The sequence below is a fragment of the Capra hircus genome, chromosome 1 (assembly GCF_001704415.2).
Source record: "Capra hircus breed San Clemente chromosome 1, ASM170441v1, whole genome shotgun sequence".
Taxonomy (NCBI): domain Eukaryota; kingdom Metazoa; phylum Chordata; class Mammalia; order Artiodactyla; family Bovidae; genus Capra; species Capra hircus.
The window spans coordinates 1331373-1354917 of record NC_030808.1 but is presented as its reverse complement, the minus strand read 5'-3'; the positions used below and the strand labels follow the sequence as shown (position 1 = coordinate 1354917).

Here is a 23545-nt window from a genome sequence, read left to right as displayed (position 1 = left end):
CCCCAGCAGCATCAGCCCTTTCCATCAGGATTAAGCTCCTCAAGTGTCTCCACTTCAAAACAACACTTCAGGGAGCAACTGCCTTCATCTCTCTTTCTCCCGCCTCAGGCACATTTCTGTAGAGAGTTGTCCACAGGCACTTTCTGCACTTCCTTGTCTTCCATCCACACCCTGATTTACCACCATCTGGCTTCTTCACTCCACTGAAATCACTCTCCTGAATGTCACCAACAGCTTCCTCCCCTGGTTCCAAGCCCAAAGGGCAAGATGTGGTGCTCACTTCTCGCCCTGCGACAGAAGACGCTATAGATCACTTCTCCTTATCATCTTTTCTTCATTTGGTCTTTAAGTGCTATATTTTCCTGGCTCTCTGACATTTCTAGTCGTTTCTTCTGCTTTTTCTTTTATGGGCCGCCTTCTTCTGCCTGTCCTTCAAAGTCTGCGTTTCGGTTCCATCCCAGGAAGTCCTCTCCCATCTCTGTATCAGGTTTCTGGCCAAGCAAATCCAAATGCAGGGCCTTACCTATCATCAAAGCTCCGGGCTCTCTGCTGAGTGCCAGGCCCACATGCCCACAGCCTACTTCTGGAGCCGATGCACCCAACAGATGCCTCAACTTCAACACATTCAAAACCAAACTCAGGATTCCCTGCTGGTCCAGTGGCTAAGACTCCCTGCTCCCAACGCAGGGGGCCCAGGTTCGATCCCTGGTCAGGGAACCAGATCCCACATGTCACAACCAAGAGTCTGCATGCTACAGATCCTGCATGCTCCAACTAAGACCCAGTGCAGCCAAATAAATAAATACTTCAAACAAAACAGAAGAGAAATTCACCTTCCATCCACACCCAGTCCTCTTCCTGCTCTTTCTTCCCTTCCTCTTGCACAAGCATATCTGCATCGTCTACTTAGATCCTTTTGTCCCCTTAGGTCTCTGCACGTTCCTTCTTCCTGGTTCATGTCTGTCTATCCTCTTTAATCTGAATCTCAGTCTTCAGATTTTCAATTTCAACTTCTCTGGCTGTCCAACTCTAAGTTAGGCGACTGCCCCAAGAACTACAGCAGCACCGTTCACGAGTGTGTTGATGGCACTGTCCGCTTACTTGTATGTAACACCCACTGAGCTGTGACTTTAGGGACGGCAAGGATGCCATCTGTTGAATTTCCAGCACTTAGCATGTAACTGGCATATAAAAGGTGCTACATAAACGTGCGGACTAAGCAAACAAATGAATAGAGAAATGTGAAAACAAGCTGATCTTCTAAGGTGTTCAACTCTTAGATGTGTTACCTAGAGGTACAGGACATCACAATATGATATATTGCCCTTTTATAAACTAAGGTATGCATTTTAGTGGAAAATACGTTAAAATAATATAGCAGATACAGCATTAAAAAGCAAACACATTTCTTAATCACATTTAAGGAAATTATTATATTAAGATAACCTGGCCCAACTCTTAAACTTGAGATGATTACATCTACATGAGTGGGTTCAGTTTCAAATGTGTTCCCAGCCACTTTAAGAATTTTTTAAAAATGACTTTGAAATATATCCTCTTTGGTTGTAAATATTTTGAGCTCATTTCTGCACAGAGCTCCTACTCTTCTATTTCAACTACAATCAGTGGGACCAAACCACACATCAAAAACACCACTTTGTGCTTTTATCACACAAGGACGTAAACCAACTATTGTAAAGGTCTTGACCTTTGTATGGTAGAAGGGCACACACATCTGAAGTCTGAGTAACAAGCAAAAAACACACAATACGATGTAAACCAAATCTGATTACTACTTCTCTGGGTGTTACAAGAAGAAAGAGAAGGATAAATTTGGAGACTGAGACTTTGCTGATGGGAAGGAAACCTGTCTAGAAGGATAGAAGTCAATGTGTTCCATGAGCAGACCTTCCATATCGAAGTCGGCCGTGACCTCCGCGTCTTCACCTAGGAGGGTGGAGCTGGTTGATGATGGCAAGGGGATGTTGATTTTCTCTAAGCTCATTTCTTCTTCCAAAGTTTTGATCCAGTCTGGACTTTTTAAAGTAATTGTTATAGTCCTACCCAGTAACTGGTTGAGTAAAAGAGATACAAAATTAAAAATTCATTGGCAAGAAAATTAAATATCTTGGAATAAAGTGTCTGTTTAAGTTATAACAATAGTATAGGCTTAACTCAGCTAGATTCATTCAACACAATCATTTCACAGATACTGTATAATGTCCCCAATCCTCCCTTTAAAAACCTGTTAGGGAGTTTCCTGGTGGCCTAGTGGTTAGGACTCCAGGCTTTCTGTCATTGCTGTTGTTCAGTTGCTAAGTCATGTGCATCTCTTTGCGACCATATGGACTGCAGCATGTCAGGCTTCTCTGTCCTTCACTATCTCTTGGAGTTTGCTCAAACTCATGACCCTTGAGTTGGTGATGCCAGCACTGCTATGGTCCAGGTTGAATCCTCGACCTCAGAACTGAGATTTGGCCACACAGTGTGGCCAAAACAAAACAGCCTACTGCTGCTAATCTCAGGTCTTCTTTTCTAGGATGCACACAAATTTAAGTTTTCTTTGCTGCAGTAAATATCTTTCCCGGCTGCTGCCGCTGCTGAGTCACTTCAGTCGTGTCCGACTCTGTGTGACCCCACAGACGACAGCCCACCAGGCTCCCCCGTCCCTGGGATTCTCCAGGCAAGAACCCTGGAATGGGTTGCCACTTCCTTCTCCAATGCATGAAAGTGAAAAGTGAAAGTGAAGTCGCTCAGTTGTGTCCGACTCTTAGCGACCCCATGGACTACAGCCCACCAGGCTCCTTCGTCCATGAGATTCTCCAGGCGAGAGTACTGGAGTGGGCTGCCATTACCTTCTCTGATGCCAGATCTAAATTCACTGACAACTTTGCTACATAAATTTATACTTCTTTTGATTTTGATCCACAGATTAATTGTTTCCACATGAGACAACCAAAGAAATGACAGAAAATTCTTAAAATACTTTCTCGTTCATTTAGACTTTTCAGCATTTCAAATGTCACAAGCATACTTAAGAGAATCTAAGATCATTTTAAATCTTCAACAAAAATTAACCATTCTGAAAACACCAAGCCTGGTATCTGTGAAACTGGCACACTGCTATTCCTAAAAAGTTGAGAAGCTTTTGGACAAAAGTATAGTCTAAAACAATCAATGTATTATAATCAAGTTACACTGTTCTGTCACATTAAAAATACTTTCCTTAAATGCTACTGACATCAGAATTCTTTCATGGCACAGTCTGGAAAGGCTGACAGCTGCTGGCCTGAACCGCACAGTTGTGTTTAATAGGAATTTAGCATCCATGCTGAGGTTTGAAGTCAGAACTAGGCAATAGGCTTCATGGACCATTTATTTTTTTAAGTCAACAACCTCTGTTATGCATTCACCAAAGAATAATAACAAGTCTTCTTAAGCCTCAGTCACTATCATGGCCACTTAAGATGCACTTAATCAAGAATATTTTCTTGGCAGAGATCAGAACCAAATGAAAAGGAAGAAATTAGATGCTGGAAAAAAATACTCAAGAAGGTTATCCTTTAGGTTTGCTCTGCTTACACTGTACTTTTCCCAGATTCTCCCCTGAAATGGAAGAGTTCCTATCGATCTACTTGCATCTAGAAGATATGGGCTGAAACAACTGTAATAACAAAGACAGAGGAGAGGTTTGGAAATGTCTGACTTTCAAAGTGTTCTCTAGAAACATTATTTTTTCAGAATTTTGAAAATCTTTTAAGGGAGCTAAGGGTGGGTACTTTCTAAAAGTGTAACACAGACTTGAGGGTGAGAGACAGAGCTGAAAAAGAAGGCAGGAAAAAAACTAAACAAGGAAAATTACCAGGGGAAAGACAAAAGAAAGATTCTAAAAAGGAGTACAAGCTGACAAGGAATGGCAAATTGAGAGCTGCTCTTAAATATTAATGACACCACGGGAGAAGGAAAAGCTTAACATATTAAAGGCAGAATTAAATTAAAAAATCAGTAATTTCTACATGGTGAAACAACAAAGTCACAAGATGAACTGGGAAGAACAAGTACAGCACATTATGAAAAGGAATTAACATCAAGGGAGCTTCAGAAGATGAATACCCCGGGGGAACACAGGCTAAGGTCATAAACAGCTTGCCAGAGAAGTATGAAACAACCAGTTAATTGAAAAACTCTCCATTGAAATCTTAACACAGAAGTGACATACTACTTCTAGTTTTTCAGACTGTCAAAGTTAAAAAATAATTAGGATGTTGGATGTTAGGTAATCCGAGGCATCATGCAACTAAATATTCGAAACATGTTTATATAATTTACTGCATGTATCTTAAAAATACCTCAGACACTAAATCATTGAATGATTTAGATTCAACAAATGCTACTTTACCTCTTTCCCATTCAGGTTCAGAACACTCAAGGCAGAGCTTCCCTCTAAAAACGTAACCCACATTTTATCTTCCACAAATCTTTAAGGAAGAGAAAAACAAACAATAAAAAGACGTAATGAATACCTCAGATATAACCAGCCCAACAACTCGTCCAATGATTACTGATCAGCAAGGACTTACAGAGGCCAGGAAGCAAAAATACAAGCCTGGGAGCGGTAGGGCCAGCGGTGACCTGGAGGGGGCACTCTTTCCCTAAAAGCATTCAAATTCCTTTAGATACTGGGTCAGCCAAAAAGTTCATTTGGGATCCACCCCCTCAGAAGGTATGGAGAAATCCAAACGACATTCTTCGTCAACCCAATACAGTGTTACCGTCTGTCAGAAGGAATGGATCTGTGGAACTCCAAATGTGTGTTGTACTTTTTTCCTATTTTTACTCAATAGGACAGAAGCATTCTAGACTTTCCCCCCAATTAATATAAGTAGCCGGCCCCATCTACATTTCCAGGAAATCTTATTTACATATAATTTGCATATGTGACTTCAGTCATTCCCTAACAGTTGGCTTATTCTAGAGCTGAAGGTGATGATCAGTCTAGCCTACAGGTGACAGGGGACAGGATTCCTGTCCTCCTTAACTTTCAGTGTCTCCCCTGTCTGTTCTACCTTGGTGGTCTTAGGGTGGAACAATCAGAATATTCTAGGTGAGGAGGTACCACATGGTTTTTCTTTATGTCAGGATAACATTACCCTTATTTTGTTACCAGTACTTGTTCTGTTACCAATACTTTTTCCAATGATAACAAGCATTTTGGGGAAAGCTTTTGGTTGCAGTTTAATACTGTCAGGGGAGTGGGTAATTTTCCTTGGTTCTGTCTCGACACAACAAAAATTTGAGGTGATGGACGTTAAAGCCCTTGGTGCACCACAGCTCTCACACAGTGTTACAGCTCCCACAGTTTTATTTAGAAAATAAAGGAGGATGCACCCTCGAGGCATGAAGGCATGCCGACCCAAAAGACGGGACAATAAAAGAGCGAGCGAGCGAGCGAGACGAGCGTGCACACGCGGGAGAGACTCCCGGCCCTTTGGCTCCTCTTTTCACGTGTTTCTTTCTCCCTCTGGGCCTGCCCTACGTAAACGGGGCTAGCCAGGAGCGCTATTTGTTCTACCTGAGGTCCTCACTCGTCCTCGGACCTTCTTTTGTCCTATTTTCGAGGGCTTTTCCCTTTTTAGTCACCACCATTCTGGACTCCTTTTTCCTATTCTTAACTACCTAATAACACCATGCTCTTTAGAGACTAGAAAAAAGGCAGGAAGGTCCTATCCCTGCGTCAGTCGTTCATCCCTTATGTACACTCTGGGTTCTCTCTTACCCAGAGAGAGCGCTCGCTCTCTCTTTTCTCGTCCCTTCTTTTGGGTCGGCATGCCCTCATGCCTCGAGGATGTATCTTCCTTTACTTTCTAAATAAAACCGAGGGAGCTGTAACACTATCTGAGAGCTGTGATGTGCCAAGGGCTTTAATGTCCATCACCTCAAATTTCTGTTGTGACGACATAAAACCAAGGAAAATTACCCACTCTCCTGACAGTGTTAAATTGCAACCAAAAGCTTTCCTCAAAATGCTGTTATTATTGGAAGTATTGTAAACTCTCAGCAAGAGTTTACACTTGCTCCCAGGAACACTTATCTGCTTCTGTGCTGCCTACTCACACAGTCCATGTGATGTTCCCAGTGGTTTGGCATTTCTGTACTTGGTAATGCTTACTGTCATTGGGAAATTTCACCATGTACTTGCTGGAGTCTTAAGATCTCTAGAGATTTTTTGTTTCATTTTAAACCTGTGGGGTAGATCTTTGTCAAACAATTTGAGGTAAGTCTAAATATAATTTCTTCTCTATTTGCCCATTTACTCTCAGAAAGGAGAGGAGGCTTCTCAGGCAAGCTTCTCACCCTGCAAGAAACCAAGCCATTTTCATTCTGTGGGCTGTTCTGGTAAACACCTAAGGAAGCCATTACACACACGCTTATCTTTCTTAGATTTCAAATAGGAACTGAATCTTCAATTTCTCCTCTGTCTGCCAGAGCACCCAGTATAGAGACTTGCCCACTCAACAGCTATAAAACATCCCTCAATAAACACATAAAACAGCACAGAAAGGAATTTAATAGTACCTCTTCCCTATGAAATTCAAACACACGTTATTCAGTTTGTCAAAACTGCTGTACACTGGGAAGAGAACATTTTTTTCAACAATGCAAGAGGCATCTAGTTCTGCAAAAGGCAGATGGTTAAGTCAATGCCGGAAACCAAGACAGGGAAGGATAACTCCTAACTGTTTGCCTGGCAGCACTGCTCCTCCACCAGATGGAAATCAAATCACTTAAAATTGCTGAGAACATCTGATGTCTTAAACGGAGGGCAGAAAAGTCATCCTGCTTTACTCCTGCTGCTGCTGCTAAGTCACTTCAGTCGTGTCCGACTCTGTGCGACCTCATAGACAGCAGCCCACCAGGCTCCCCTGTCCCTGGGATTCTCTACCCAAGAACACTGGAGTGGGTTGCCATTTCCTTCTCTAATGCATAAAAGTCAAAAATGAAAGTGAAGTCGCTCAGTTGTGTCCGACTCTTCGCGACCCCATGGACTGCAGCCCACTGGGCTCCTCCGTCCATGGGATTTTCCAGGCAAGAGTACCGGAGTGGGGTGCCATGGCCTTCTCCTGCTTTACTCCTATCTCTCCTTAAAAAACTAAAATACTAATATCACACATTCACTTTTCCACAGGGCTTCCATGTTATAGTGCATAGGAATCTTAAGAGAACATATGTAAATGTGCACATATTTTTGTCATCAGTTGTTCACCTAAAGTTTCACTGCTGCTGCTGCTAAGTCGCTTCAGTCGTGTCCGACTCTGTGCGACCCCGTAGACGGCAGCCCACCAGGCTCCCCCGTCCCTGGGATTCTCCAGGCAGGAACACTGGAGTGGGTTGCCATTTCCTTTTCCAATGCATGAAAGTGAAAAGTGAAAGTGACATCGCTCAATCGGGTCCGACTCCTAGTGACCCCATGGACTGCAGCCCACTGGGCTCCTCCGTCCATGGGATTTTCCAGGCAAGAGTACTGGAGTGGGTTGCCATTGCCTTCTCCGTAACTTTAAATTTTCTAAGTAGAGAGTCCAGTTTCAAAACCCATGGGTTCTTTGAATAATATTTCTATAGCATGATTTTCTTTTAGTTAGAAGATACAAATATTCATGGTGGTTTACTTACTAAGTCGTGTGTGACAATTGCAACCCCATGGATTAGCCTGCCTGTCTCCTCTGTCCATGGGATTTTCCAGGCAAGAATACTGGAGAGGGTTGCCATTTCCTTGTCCAAGGGATCTTCCCAACCCAGGGATTGAAGCCAGGTCTCTGGGCTGCAAGCAGATTCTTTACTGACTGAGCTACCAGGGAATTTCCACAAATACTCACATTCTAGTCAAATACTAAGTAAGTTAACTTTTAATACAGAAGATATTATTTGTGAATCATGAGTTGCTTTTTTTTTTACATTACTCACCTTATGAGTATAACTTCACCGAAATTTGTAAACTGCTGTAAAAGCTCATCAATCAAAGCATCGTTGAAAAAATTATTTTCTGGTAAAGAGCTTTTGATTGAGACTAACACCGTACCATCTGGTGGACCCTGAACTGCGATTACTTCTTTATAAATGTTTTGCCTCTCTTCAGCTTCAACTTCAAATATATCAATATCAATCAGGGCAACGACAGGCCTTCAGTATAAAGGAAGGGAGACATGTTAGGAACATTACAGAAATGACGTATTTCAAATAAACTTCAAGCGCGATTAGAAATACGGAGATTGCTTAAACCTATGGTCAGAAGTCTTCAGCTCGGCCCTTCCGTAGTGCAGCAAAGTGCCAGGAGTCCATGTATAGAGGATTTTGCTTTCATCTTGAAAACTAGCATTTAGGAGATCCAAATCTTCAGCTGTAGTCAGAATAAAACAGAACACAGGAGAAGTCACCTGAGCATGACAGACCACACGGAGCTCCTTCATTTCACTAGCTTCAGTTGCCTGAGGCTGGGACACCAGACACTTGCTAATGGGCATGAAGTCTAGACTCCGTTAAGTCAGGGTTTTTTGGTGAGGTCATCATATTATGCTTTACTTAGTTAAAACTAAGATGAGCCTTTACTTCTGAGACTTCATGATCAGAGTTCAATAAATAACTGAACAGACAAGTAGCAGTTCAAAATATTTGCAAAACCACTTGAGTTATTCCAGTTAGAAATCTTACTTAGTATTCAGTTATTAATTGCATAAAATGTTTTCCCTTGCTTTTCTTTATATGACACTATTTCACTGAAAGAAAATAGACTGAAAAATCAAAGTATTTATTATAAGCAGGTCTGAGAATTTTTTTTAGTTTTATATGTAAATTGTATTTATTTTATTCTAGATAACCTAGGCTGAGAAAAAAATGTAGTCCTCTTGGCCTTATTTGGTATTTATATCATTCCCCTCTTCCTTGTAAAATTTGCATTGACTTATTTAAATGAAGATGTCCACCTGATCTATCAAAAGGCCACTTCCGTCTTCTCCAGAGGACACGGTCTGTCCATGCAGGGGTGCGGCACTTTTCACTAGTGTCGTAGTCATCAGAAAACAAGTCATATTTATACGTCGGAGCAAAGGTCACTTTTCCTTCTAAAAATCCTCTAAAAATCTAAAATAAACATACATAAAGGAAGTTATTTCAAAAAGGCAGAAACATTCTGTTTTCATTCAGGCAGTCATGCACTAAATGTCTATCATGTGCTAGAGACTCATGAAATCTACGTGCCTTTGAGGAACACTTCTAACTGAATGGAACAGAGCTTAAGGCAAAATGACCTAGGACGTGGGCTTTATCATCTCACTCACTTGATGTCTGAGTAAACAAAGTACAAAAACTTTTGAATGATGAAATTCCACCAGACCTGCAAGCAGATCAAACGTTTAGAACTGCATGGGATTTTGGAAATCGCATTGTGTGATGTCTTATTCTCAAGAGGAACTGAGGCCTAAGAAAGTTACATGGTATCCATCAGATTTTAAGTCTAATGACCAGAAAGGTACCATATATCATGTGGCCTCAATCACCTCTTCCTAAACATTTTTTTAAAATAAATTCTTCCAGGGACTTCTCTGGCAGTCCAGTGGTTAAGAGCCTGCGCTTCCAATGCAGGGCAAGGTGCAGGTTCGATCCCTGGTCAGGGAACTAAGATCCCAGAAGTCACATAGCATGACCATAAATAAATAACAAAAAATTAAAGTAGACTACCATAAGATCTTAAGAGCCAAACAGCAGTAGCCTTGATGAGTAAGATCTTAAATTTGCTACTACTGAAAGAAAAAAAGTATATTCTTCTACTTGAAAGTGAATTTTATAGAGATATGGTATACTTTTCCTCCTGGAAATTATTATAAGTTTTCCTTTCCATTTCCTTTTTTTAAAAAGAGAAGGCAATTTTCTATGTTAAACTATATATGCTTAGTAAAGGTCCCTGGGTGGTGTTAATGTAAAGAACGCCCATCAGCCAAAGCAGGAAACATAACAGACCCAGGTTTGATCTCTGGGTCTGGAAAATTCCCAGGAGGAGGGCATGACAACCCACTCGAGCATTCTTGCCTGGAGAATCCCATGGACAGAGGAGCCTGGTGGGCTACAGTCCATAGCATTACAAAGAGAAGGACATGACTGAAGTGACTTAGCACATACTTATTAAGTATAGACACCAAGAGGTTGTTAAAAAAAAAAAGAAAACAAAAACTTTAGGGAAAGCATGTTTTCATAATCAGACATCCTCTTCTTCCCAATGCAAGTATCTTAGGTATATATATACCTGTCCAGCATTTTTCTGATTGATAAGCTGATCTCCTGCAATAAGAGAATCCCAATTTTGCTGTCTGATAAGCTCTTTCACTTCCTCATTAGGGAGATCGATTCGGTAGTTGAAATCACCACACCAAAACACATAGTCATGGGAGAAGAGCAGCCTTCCCTGGAAGCAGAAACAGAATTTCAAACAATCAATTCACAAAATGTTTTACAACTTCTTCTTTGCCTTACCCTGCCAGGTTTGATTTATTTAACCCCACAGTAATAACACAAGGAGATATCTATTTGCTGACATTTCTAGGAGTTATTCCAACTTTTCAAAACCTGATACAGAATATGGGGTGAACTGAAATATGTTCAAAGCTTCCTTTCTGAAAACAAGCAGCAAGAGTTTACCATTGGAAAACTCAACTTCCGTGCTATTTCTACAAAATCGTCATTTCGTTCTTTGACTTGGGATTGTCCTGCAGCGAAGTGGCTGCAGACAAAGCAGAGGCTTGTGGTGTGGAACAGCATTCGTATTGCAACTGCTCCCTTATTTCCAGTTGCGCCTCCCATTCCAGTTTTCACAGTATCAACCGCAACATCCCTTTAAAAGGAAGAATTCGAAATCAAAGATCAGAAATTTCAATAGTTCTGCGTGTGTAAGAAATGAGGAATGTCTATTACATAATTACAGCACTATACATCATGGGCACTTTGTAGGGGAAGCCTGTGAAATAGTGGAGAGAAACTATTAGCAATTCTTTAATCAAGAACATATTTAAACAAGAGTTACCATATGATCCAGGGATTCCACTCCTGGGGATATATCCGGAGAAAACTATAATTTGAAAAAACACAGGCACCCCAATGTTCACTGCAGCACCATTCACAGTATGAAGACATGGAAACAACCTAGGTGTCCGCTGACAGATGAGTGAATAAAGATGTGGTATGTAAATACAATGGAATACTACTTAGCGATACAGATGAACTTATTTACAAGATAGAAACAGACCCACAGACATAGAAAACAAACTTACAGTTACCAAAGGGAAGGTGCGAGTGAGAGGGCATGTAGAATGGATAACCAACAAAGACCTACTATATAGCACAGAGAACTACAGTTAATTTTTTGTAATAACCTATAACGGAAAAGAATCTGAAAAAGTATATATATATATAAGAATATATATATATATACACACACACACACACACAAATGTATAACTGAGTCACTTTGTTATACACTTGAAACTAACACAATTTAAATCAACTATCACCCATCATGCATGTTCATGCTCAGTCGTGTCCGACTCTTTGCGACCCCAAGGACTGTAGCCCGCCAGGCTCCTCTGTCCATGGAATTTCCCAAGGAAGAATACTGGAGTGGGTTATTATTTCCTTCTCCAGAGGATCTTCCCGACCCCTTGACTGAACTCTTGTCTCCTGTGTCTCCTGCATTGGCAGGTGGATTCTTTACCACTGAGCCACCTGGGAAGTCCATATAAATCAATTATACTTCAATTAAAAAAAAAAGAATATTCAGAAACAAGAACCATGCATCAGTGTTTCTCTGAAGCCACAAATACGCCAGGCCTTTTGGTTATCTGGTGTTAGGAGGCAGCCTTAGGAGAGCCATCTGTCTACTCACCTGATGAAGGGAGCGTGCTGTGGTCTGATAAAAACAAACAGACAGACACCCACCAACTGCTCAGAGGCCAGCAGCACATACTTGTTGTCTCTGGAGATGGTCTTCTGAAGTTCCACAGCCCAGAGCTTCTGATTTGTTGTGCTACCAGAAAATATTAACAAGGGAATCTTCAAAAAGACAGTGACAGTAATACAGCCTATTACTGTAGGACAGTTATCAATTATACCTTTATATGCCCAAATTTAATAAAATTAGTGACATCATGAAATCCACACCAACAGTGAGATCTTTATGTGGGCTGGGTGTTTTTGTCTCCTTTAAAAAAGGAAAACCAAAAACTGAGCCAAAAGAACATCACACATCAAAAGCCTATCCTTTTTGACTCCCTTACGGGAATGTGAGCTTTCTCATTGAATAAGTGCTCACTGTGCGAGTGACCTCAAGCTTGCACACTTCATTTTCTCTTTATTTATTCATCAGGATGACAGAGAAGAACATTTTCCCCTTTTTCCTATTTCTATGGATTATAAAATCTCTTTAAAAACTTATTATGGAAAATTTTAAACATATACAAAAAAGAGAAGCATAAAATAAACCAGCATATACCCATTAACCAGCTTCAACAATTATCCACATTTTGCCAATCTTTCTTCTTCCATAACTCCCTACCCCTTTCTCTAATCTTGGAATATTTTATGACAAATCTGAGAAAAAATTACCCATTTCACCCAAAAATGCTTTACCAAGCATCACTAATGCAACAGGATTTTTATTTTTCTGTAATCAAAAGGCCATTATCACACTTAAATATTAACACTTCCTCAATATCATATAATACTGAGCTATTTACGCTTCCCTGTTATATACAAAAAAAAGTTTCTTATAGTTGGTTTCTTTAAAACAAGGTTTCAATACGGTCTACACACTGCATGTGCTTGTTGCCTCCTCAAGTCTCTCTCAGTCTTTAACTGTCTCTCAGCTTGTCCCATCCTCTTTTTTAATGCTCTTTACGTTTTAAGAAGCTGGGTTATTTGTCTGCAAGATGTTTAACAGTCTGGATTTGCCTGATGTGTCTTCATGATACCTTGTACTTCTGTCAGCTTTGTTTTAAACTGGTAACTAAAGAAGCGTGATTCAATTTTATTGATTTGTTTTGGCAAAAATAACCTCATGATGGTATAGTCAGTCTTGCATCACAGCAGGAAGCAAGTAATCTCTGAGATATTACATCTAATAGGCTGTTCAGACTGTGGCAATTAACTCTTTGTAAAGAAGTTCCTCCACTGATCCTTCTATAAGGTTTTAACATCAACTGATAATCATTGCCTAGACCCATTATTTCAACAGGGGTTGCGTGCTAAGTTGCTTCAGCCGTGTCTGACTCTTTGCTACCCATGGACCATAATCTGCCAGGCTCCTCTGTCCATGGGATTCTCCAGGCATGAATACTGGAGTGGGCAGCCATTTCCTTCTCCATCAACAGAGGTTACAACATGTTCATTTCATAATTTCAGCATTCCATGAGCATTTGTAATGAATTGGAATTCTTATGTAAAGAGCTTTTATCAACTATCCAGTTATTATGGAACATGTTTATACAAAGAAGGTAGGAAAAATGCTTGTCTTTCTCTTTATACATTTTCAGAGTAATAAGTTTGTGCCCAAGACGCATCCCACTCTTTGAGACTCCATGGACTGCAGCCCTCCAGGCTCCTCTGTCCATGGGAATTCCCAGGCAAAAATACTAGAATGGGTTGCCATTCCCTTCTCCAAGGGATCTTCTCAAACTAGGGATCAAACCTGGGTTTCCTGCATTGCAGGCAGATTCTTTACTGTCTGAGCCAACAGGGAAACCCCCAGAACCTCCAACAGCAAGCAAAAACAGCCATTTCACCTAAGAACATCCTGATGAAGCAGTAACATTTCCAGTTTTGTCAAAGCTCAATCCTAGAAGCCTATCTTTTTACATTCTCTGTAATGAATGGAAAAATACAAACCAACCACTTTTGCTGCACACTGAACACATACATGATGGTTGTTTCAGAAAAAAGCACTCAAGTCTGAGGTCACAGCTGAAATGCCACTTCTTTTTTTATAGAATACAATTTTTAGTTGGAAGAAATAGTGACAGACATACTATGGTTATTCAGGTTTAGATTATCTGGCAAACATGTTTTCAACCATGCCTGTGTTTTCAAAGGACATGACCTATGGTGTATATTTCTAATAATAAAATTTATATTTTGAAGGAAAAGGGGGAATTTTGATAAACCTGTATTTGCTACTGTGATCTTGAAGCTTCCCAATACTTGAAGAATTTGCTGAAGAGATTAAATTACTTTGGTGTTGAAATTAACCAATATTATGTTTTGATATTATATAATGACATGTATCAAAATCTGAAAGATCTACATAATTCTGAAAGATCTGAAAGATACATATAATTAGTTTACTACTACTATGTTCCAAATGCCTAATGAATGACGTGTCAAAATCATACACGGGTAAAAGACAGACCAATGTTTTAGTATAACTGAGCACAAAAAGTTCATCACTATGGTTTCAGATTCCACACTGTAACTAACTGTTAAAAATGACTATTTGCTGAGTATTATCAGAGAATAAAAAAACCAAAAAGGTTATTAAAATATTTTGGTTTCCAACTGCATATTCATATGATTTTCTTCATATATTTCAATCAAAACAACATATTGCAACAGACTAATGCAGAGGTAGATGTGAGAACCCAGCCATCTTAAACCAGACTACATGGATTCGCAAACTATCAATTGATGCCATCCTTCTTAGTAAATTTTTGTTTTGGAAAATAGCTACTTTTCAGAAAAAAAAAATGTGTTACTTATGTTAACATGTAATGAGTTTATTATTGTTATTTTTAAATGAACTGAATGTTTAAAAATTTTTGTCTCTAATTTCTAATGTGATAACTTATCAAGAGATAAAACCACATAAACAAAAGTTTTTTAATATTTTCAACAGTTTTAAGAGTGTAGAAAGACCTGAAACCAAAAAGTTTGAGAACTATTATTTGAATTACAGTTTAAAAAGCATCTTCACGTATATTATCTTTATCTATGCTTGTAACAAGGACTTAGTTACCTGACCCCCATGTTCATCAACTAGAAAGTTTCCCTGGGTGTTACCTGGCTGGCTTACCTTGCATTCACAATGTTTCCAGCATTCAACTCGACCATTTCCTCAAAACCAATTGCAAATATATCCATTGGTTTACTTCTTTTATCTAAAATTAAGCATCCAAGAAAGGCTTTTAAAAGATGGCCTTAGTTAAATGGCAACTTCCCTACCCCAACAGAACTAAGATGAACATCAGATCTCATACAAGTCCATTTTTGTGTTTCAAGTTTAGCCAAAAGCAAATTAAAGGCAAAAAACTATGAGGGGGACAAAATTACTTTCTATTTCTATTTAGGTGACCTAAGTTTGCTTTTCCTGAAGACTATTATTCTTGAAGATTCTTAAGTCCTTTCAGAAATCATTTTTGAAAGAACTCTTGCCAAAGTTTGAACCATGGACAGCAGAGAAAAATGCTGCTTCTCAAAGGCTAACAGGTGAATCCAAATGGATGATTTAAAAATTTTTTAAATTATTTATTTTTAATTGGAGGATAATTGCTTTACAATGTTGTATTGGTTTCTGCTGTACAACAATGCAAATCAACCCTAAGTATACATAAATCCACTCCTTCTTTAGCCACCAAGAAATTTTTCAGAAAGAGCACAAACAATAAGGTGGGTGAGTAACCAACTCAAATTAGAGGAAAACAGCTGAGAGGGAATTTTACACTTTAATTTGGAAATTCCTAGGTAGAAGCTATCTAGGAAAATGGGAAGTCAGGGCTTCAGACCAACCCCTCTCTTCGAGCCATTAGCTCTCCCGTGGCTGACCAAAGGAGAACAGAGCTGCTTTACATAAGCAAGCCCAGGGCAGCCTGGGTGGCCCAAGTGTTCAGAAATGGGACAAATAGCTCGAGAAAGAGCTTATAAATACTATGAACAAATACTGAGGAATAAAAATTTTTAAGTGTTTACTGGCTGCTATTATGTGCAAGGCTTACATGTGAATCTTCTCTCTTACTACAGATACCTTATGAGACAGATTACATCTGCCTGTTATTTACAGACAGGAAACTGAGGCTCTGAAAAATCTAAGCAACTTGCCCAAGTTCACACACAAAGTGCAGTGTGGCACAACTCCAGAACCAAACTGCCAGATGTCCATCCCTAAATCCTGGCTCTGTCACTGCTAGTTGCATGATGGTAGGCAGGTCACTTCTCTTCCTGTGTCTCAGTTTCCTCATCTAGGAAACTGAAATACTAATAGTGACTATGTATCAGGTCTGTCATAATGATTAAATGAATAGATGTCAAGTACTCATAATAGTAGTGTTAGCTGTTATTTTATTATTTTTATTACTATTAATACTACAGCTGCAATTTCAAGTTCGGTTCAATGTAAATGAAAAGCAGCATTTTAGTAAAAGTTTAGGGAAATTCCCAGGGTTTCAGGTGTGACTGACTAAAGGCAACTAAAAAAGAAAAATCTGTATCTCACAGTATTTCCTATACATATCCCCTTCATAAATAACACTTGGTAAATGTGTACCATTTTAAAAAGGAATTCAAGTCGAAGCAAACAGTCCTCAAATTCATGATTCTAGTTAAAAATCTTAATACAAGCATCTTCAGCTTAATGCTTGGTACTGGCTATTAAGAGCTTGGTGGTAGAGCACCCAAACTCAGTGATGAGTTTTTATAAGGATGAATCAGTATTGTTCTGTATAAAGGGACAATAAATATCAAAATGAGTTTTGTAAACCTACTCATGACCTACCCTATTTCTTATCTTAGCAAATGAAGGACTATATTTGAAAAATGAAATACATTAGGTTTGAAAAATTCTCAATCACAAAATAAATTTGCTATGCATCAGTTTAAAGAATAAAAACAGGAGGAAAAAGAATCACATCTTAAAAAAATAAATACACAAACCCACACACAAAAGAGTTATCTACTCACGTATGGATTACATTTTCTGAGAATCAAATAACAAAGAAAAAGATTTCTCACTTTACCATGGGTTCCTATGAAGTAGTAGAGAAAGGTCTATGAATACAAAAGACCTAAGATTTGAAGAGATTTGATCTCTAAGAAGAATGCTGGTCTTCAGATGTATATATGCTGCTGCTGCTGCTGCTAAGTCGCTTCAGTCGTGTGCGACCCGAGATGGCAGCCCACCAGGCTCCCCCATCCCTGGGATTCTCCAGGCAAGAACACTGGAGTGGGTTGCCATTTCCTTCTCCAATGCATGAAAGTGAAAAGTGAAAGTGAAGTTGCTCAGTCGTGTCCGACTCTTAGCGACCCCATGGACTGCAGCCTACCAGGCTCCTCCATCCATGGGATTCTCCAGGCAAGAGTACGGGAGTGGGGTGCCATAGAAGTTTCTTTTATAAAGTAATGCATATTGTGAAGTGTCGCATTTGTTTTCTAGGTTAATACATCAGAGTCAGGGTTAATTAATCCATATTGTAAGATGCCAACCTTGAAACTCCTGGATGCCAGCTAACTTGGGGGCATCAAGAAGCCAGTCCGTAAGGGTCTGATTCTTAAAAGCTATGCTGCGAAACTGCTTCCCGCCATTCACATTCCAGGTGCCCACACATACTCGAATTTTCTTGGGCTTTGAATACTTGTAGAAATTCTCACACATGCTCTTTAGTACTTTAGAAGATGCTGATAAAAACAAAATACAAGATTTTGGCTGCATGAAAACATTTACAAAAATTGATCTTCGTAACTGAGAGACGATGGCTAGAACGTACAATTACCATCGTCAGCACAAACAAGCATCAAATACATGCACAGGCACAAAAGAGATAAGCCTTGAACACAGAGCCCAGCACAATGCAAGTAACCAATACACTTTTAAAATATCAACTACGTGAAGTACAACAGCCCAAGTAAAAAAAAACTATTACAAAATTAATGCAGCAACATAAAACATGCAAAACAGTTCTGTTTCAGTGAAATAGTGCATTATTTTATGATACACAAAATCAGAGGTTGCAAATTTTAAGGAATATAGCAACTGACTTTCAGAAAACTTTCATTCGGAAGCTAGTAAAAATAAGTTATTTTTCCCCAAAGAAAGATGTTCAAGAACCATGACATATAGGACTCTAGCTACCGACAGGGAGCTTGATGAAAAAAACAGCTCCCTGACACAAACACAAATTACGGACAATAATGAGATGTTGGAGAATGAAGACCTTACTAAAAGCCTCCCAGCTCACAGGCAACGCCAAGTCTTCACCAGTGTTCTACAAGACCCCAGACAGCCTGCCTTGCCTTTCTACCCTCAGCTGCCATCCCAGCCCTGTTCGCTCACTGCTCTGACCCTGGACCCCCTCTGCACTGGCTGCTTCCACTGCTCCAACACTCTTCCCTCACCACCTGCAGGCATCAACTCTGCCGGGAGGCTTTTCCGTCAGACCAGCTTATTAAAATGCACATTCTGTCTCTTATAGTCCACATCACCTCCCTGCTTCACTTTTCTCTATGGTGTTTATTACCATGTACAAACTATGCATTTTATTTATTTATTCTGTTAACTGTCACCCCTCACTGAAAATGGAAGTTCCACAAGGGCAGAAATGTTGGTCAATCTGATTTTTGTGTGTGTGGGGGGGAACCAGAATGAATGGAGCTTCCCTGGTAGCTCACATGGTAAAAGAATCTGCCTGCAATGCAGGAGATCTAGGTTTGATCCCTGGGTCAAGAAGATCCCCTGGAAAACGGAATGGCTATCCACTTCAGTATGCAAATATATATCCAGAAGTGGATATGCTTGATAATATGATAGTTCTGTGGCTCAGACAGTAAAGAATCTGGCTGCAATGCAAGAGACCCGGGTGCAATCCCTAGGTCATGAAAATCCCCTGGAGTAGGAAATGGCAACACACTCTAGTATTCTTGCCTGGAGAATTCCATGGACAGAGGAGCCTGGCGGGCTACAGTCCATGGGGTCACAGAGTAGAACATGACTGAGTGACTAACACACACAGAATGAACATCCTTTCATTTTATTTATTTATTGGGGGGGGGTGTGTGTATGTGCTCAGTCATGTCTGACTCTCTGCAACTGTAGCCCACCAGGCTCCTCTGCCCACGGAATTTTCCAGGCAGAATACTGGAGCACATTGCCACTTCCTCCTCCAGGGGATCTTCCCCACCTAGGGGTCAAACCCGCATCTCTTGTGCCCCTGCACTGGCAGGCGGATTCTTTACTGCTGCGCCACATGGGAAGCCCCGATAGTCACTTTATAATGCTGTGCCAGTTTCTACTCTACAGCGAAGGGAATCAGCTACATGTATACATACATCCCCTCTTTTTTGGATTTCCTTCCCATTTGAGTCACCACAGATCATTAAGTCGAGTTCCCTGTGCTATACAGCAGTTTTGGTCTATTTTATTTGCTCCAGTATCTCCAGACTATAAGAGTGCCTGGTACCTACTGAGTGTTCAGTAAATAATGGTTAAATGAATAAACATGAAATACATTTTGAATCCTCAATCTCTCTTCTCCACCTACTTTTTGGCTTCCACCTAACTTTCTGCCTTCTAAACCACACTTCATTTAGATTAAGTCAAATCCTGGCACTTAAATAGAAACTTTCTAGGACTTCAATCTATTAATAATGATAGAGAATATGCCCTTAAAAGGGTGGTTAACTGCCAAGAGGAGACGGAAATCAAAATGATCTTCAGCTTTCACCAAGTGATCTTATTTTATTATGATATTATTTTTGGAATGGATATCAAGGTACAGCAAGCAGGCTTGTGAAAGAATGAGTGAAAAGGGCATATCACATTTTTGGATTAGAATGAAAATAGTCTGACTTGTGAATCCCACAAAAGAACTGCAGATTCAGGTGACAAGCACATCCTCATTGGTCCTAGGGGCACATGTATACATTTCTAACTCTGTTATTTCATTACTTGCACAGAGGTGTCTGGTGGGAATGAAAGCAGATTGTTTTTCTGGCCTGTTGATATGGTTACCTGAAAGTTGGCTGAACCTGGATAAAGAATCCTTCTCTATTACCACAGATCAACACTGGTCTTTCTAATCGAAGTCACTGCCATTGTTACTACTACGAAAACAGCTTCTACAATCCTTTCTACATGAAAACAGAAGCTCTATAATTATTTAACGGCTTAAAATATGCAGCAAGACATACAATGAATTGTGTGAAGAAAAACATGTCACCACGTTGAGTAAGCTACTAAAGCCAGTTTATAAATGGGAATAAAAAGTCTTAAAATTCCTAGTTTATTCTTTTTTAAAAAAACTGGTTAGCATCTTAATGTGCAGAAAGAAATGTGTCTCTGTTCAAACAGATGTCCATCCCTAAATATGGTATCATTTCAGCAAACGGATTTCATGATGTTAATTCAAAAATAAATACAAGTGCTCTCTACCTCCATCTTCTCAAAAAACTCACCTATAGTGTCTTAAAACACTCAGAAAAATAACTAAGTGAAACAAATCTTAAGTGATACCAAATCTTAAGTGAAGGGAAGAAAAGATGCCTTTTCAGCAAAGTTTCTGGCAAGAGTTCCCTTTGCCACAGATTCAAGTTTAAACACAAGATCATAAACCTTGTCCAGAGAATGAAGGTATGAGATTTTAAGAATTGGAATGGCAAGAAAAATAAGACCTTTAGGTCTTACACACTTGGCTCTTCTAACTTTGCTAGCAATCTTAATGCTTTTTAAAAGGTTTCAGATCACATTTTAGTGCAGGTCTTCCAGTTTCAGAAAATATTTCACACACCATATGAGAAAATGAGTCAATGTCTTTTTAAAAATGTTATGTGTGTGAAAAGTGCTATTGAGTAGTTGTAAATATCACAGGTGGTATTCTGACATTAATCTGTAAGAGTCACATCTAGGTTTTTTCCAGGACTTCCCTGGTGGCTCAGTGGTAAAGAATCCTCCTGACAACACAGGAGATGCAGGTTCGGTCCCTGAGCTGGGAAGTCCCCTGGAGGAGGAAATGGCAACACACTCCAATATTCTTGCCTGAGAAATTCCATGGACAGAAGAACGTGGTGGGCTATGGTCCATGGGGTACCAAAGGAGTCAGACATGACTTAGTGACTAAACAACAATAAAGGGTAAAATATAACACTAATAATGTTTGTTCACTGAAATGTAAAATTAAAACTAGATGACCCATATTTAATTGCAATTAAGCACTTGCTACAAGAAGACAAAGAGCTTGGCATAGCTCCTTCTAAATGAAGTACTCTGTTTTCTCAAACTTAAAATTCCTTTTCTCAGATTAAAACAAAGCATCAATTTATCCTGTCAGAATCAGAGGGCAAAATAAAGTTTCCATTTATTTGTGGCTCTATTTATATACAACATCCACTTTAAAAAAAAAATTGAGAAAAAGTTGCGTTTATTGACAGGTTCATTTTCTATACTGTACCTGACTGCAATGTCTGTTCAGAAACTACGGATGCATCAAGAAGAAAACAAAGAATCATTAGTAACACAGTAAGTTACAGTTGAAGTCTAGAGTGTTACGAAAAAACCTCAGACAGCTTCATTTTTTTCTTTTGATTTAGTTTGATGACTTTTTTTTCTGATGACTGGAGGACACCAAAGATAAAATAAATTACAATAACTGATGTAAACCCACTGTATGTATCTAAGAAAAATCCTATGGGGACATAGTGATGTACAGTTTCACAATCAGAAGGTTCTAGGCCTGCTTTCCAGGCCGGTCCTATATGTACGTCTGCTGAGTGTGCAAGTGCACATACTTTTGAGGGAGAATACGAACCCGAAAACCTAAGAGGCTGGAGGACACTGAAATATTGCAGATACTGCCCTAATGCACACCTTGGAGTATTCTTTTGGGACTCACCAGCTGACAGGTACAATCAGTTCAGTTATTAAAAAAACACATACATTCCAACAGAATGACCATGCTATGCAAGATGGTGCAAATTCCCACAGGCACGGGGTTCATGGCAAAAATATTTGGGTTTGGGCACAACATTCAGACACTTCAGCAATGATGTGCCAAGACAGGAACCTGCTATAAAAACAGTAGCAGAACCCTACACACATTAAACGGCTAAGGAATGGACAAATACGTCTAACATATGGTACTCTATCTTCAAAAAGACTTGAGGTTTGCTTATAGAAATGAGCAGGAAGAGGCCTGAGCAACTGTGAATACTGGAAGGGTTCTCTGAAACCGGATATTAAGTTGTGGCAGCGGATATGGGAGGATCTGGCCCATCACACAGTTGGTGGACAGAGGGAGGGACAGGTCTATGCACATGCACATGTGTGTTTTGTGTACTTCTATCCACCTCAGTTACGCTGAACGCAGCTTTCGGCATTTCGCTGGCACTACTACTACCAGTGAAACATGCATGAACTACTACAGAATTGGCGTTATGCTCACAATTTTTCCTGACATAGCATCCCTGTTGGAATAAATTCCCATTCTTAGAATAAGAGCTATAGCAGAACTGATTGTACTGTTTTTTAAGGGTACATTTTTTCACAGTAAAATGTGCAGGAAACTAAAAAATTAATGATCAAGTCTGGGAATTATTCAGGTCCCTCACTTCTCTTTCCTTCAATAGCTTACTTTCAGTGGTTGCTGATTAATGCCGCCATATCAAAGCAGGCACAGGTGGAAAGAAGTGATTAAGACGCAAATGAGTCAGTGTCTACTGCTGGAAGAAAGCCTGAAGTTAAAAGCAGTAGCTATGATCAGATTCTGGTGTTCAGAGCTTTAGTAGATTTCAGTCCCCCAGCCTACTCACAGATCCCCGAGGAGCTGACTGTAATTAACTACCTTTAGCACCATGCAGAATTCTGAAAGAATCCATCATAACAAGTGATAACCCATGAGGAGGTTATTTGAGGAATAATTTCTCCTAGTTGAAAACAGGGAAAACTGAAAGGGTTCTTTTGGGGGAATAACAGAAGTAAAAAAAAAAATGTTCAGAGTGCTGGAAAGCTAAAGTAGAAAAAAAAAATGAAATTAAGGGCGTCTAATTTAATAAGTTATACAATGTATACTGAGTTTTCCCATGATCCTGCTTAATATGCTCACTGACATGAGCTCAAATTCTTTTGGTTTTAAAGAAACACAGTGAAAAATCAACAGCTATTCTGAAAGCCTGACATATATTTTATGTCAAATATTAAAACTAGGGATGACAGTGTCCAATAATAAGCAACATTTAAAAATTATTAATATGATTTAAAGCTTATTCAAACAGCAGCATTTAAAAAGTAAGACCAAGTCTGGGGTGGTGATTAGTAAAATAACCAGAATAGGTATTGTTTTTTTCAATAAAGCAATGCTTTCTACATAATTAGGTAGGTTACTGAATACTGAAAGTACTAGTTGAATATTTTATGAAATCTTGCCTTAAATAAAGTTAGCAATATTTAAATCATTTCCCCCCTCAATCATAACCTATAAAAGAAAACATGCATGGGCTTCAGTTTACAGCTTAATAATTCTGCTAATGCTATAAATAT

At 39.5% G+C, this 23545-nt stretch overlaps 1 protein-coding gene across 13 annotated transcripts in view; it reads right to left on the bottom strand.

Annotated features, from left to right (window-relative positions):
- Positions 1 to 23545, bottom strand: part of SYNJ1 (synaptojanin 1) — a 94500-nt gene that overhangs the window by 21643 nt on the left and 49312 nt on the right. For 10 of the 13 annotated variants that reach the window (XM_018047095.1, XM_018047483.1, XM_018047148.1 and 7 more), the window contains exons 13-23: positions 21462 to 21485; positions 17506 to 17697; positions 15104 to 15188; positions 11927 to 12067; positions 10687 to 10879; positions 10295 to 10453; positions 8979 to 9135; positions 8278 to 8395; positions 7963 to 8178; positions 4400 to 4478; positions 1909 to 2071 (exon numbers count right to left, since the gene is read on the bottom strand). In XM_018047095.1, coding sequence (XP_017902584.1) covers positions 1909 to 2071; positions 4400 to 4478; positions 7963 to 8178; positions 8278 to 8395; positions 8979 to 9135; positions 10295 to 10453; positions 10687 to 10879; positions 11927 to 12067; positions 15104 to 15188; positions 17506 to 17697; positions 21462 to 21485 — 1527 coding nt within the window. The remainder of the gene's footprint in view (positions 1 to 1908; positions 2072 to 4399; positions 4479 to 7962; positions 8179 to 8277; positions 8396 to 8978; positions 9136 to 10294; positions 10454 to 10686; positions 10880 to 11926; positions 12068 to 15103; positions 15189 to 17505; positions 17698 to 21461; positions 21486 to 23545) is intronic. The other 3 variants (XM_018047201.1, XM_018047537.1, XM_018047458.1) reach the window with 1 other exon arrangement.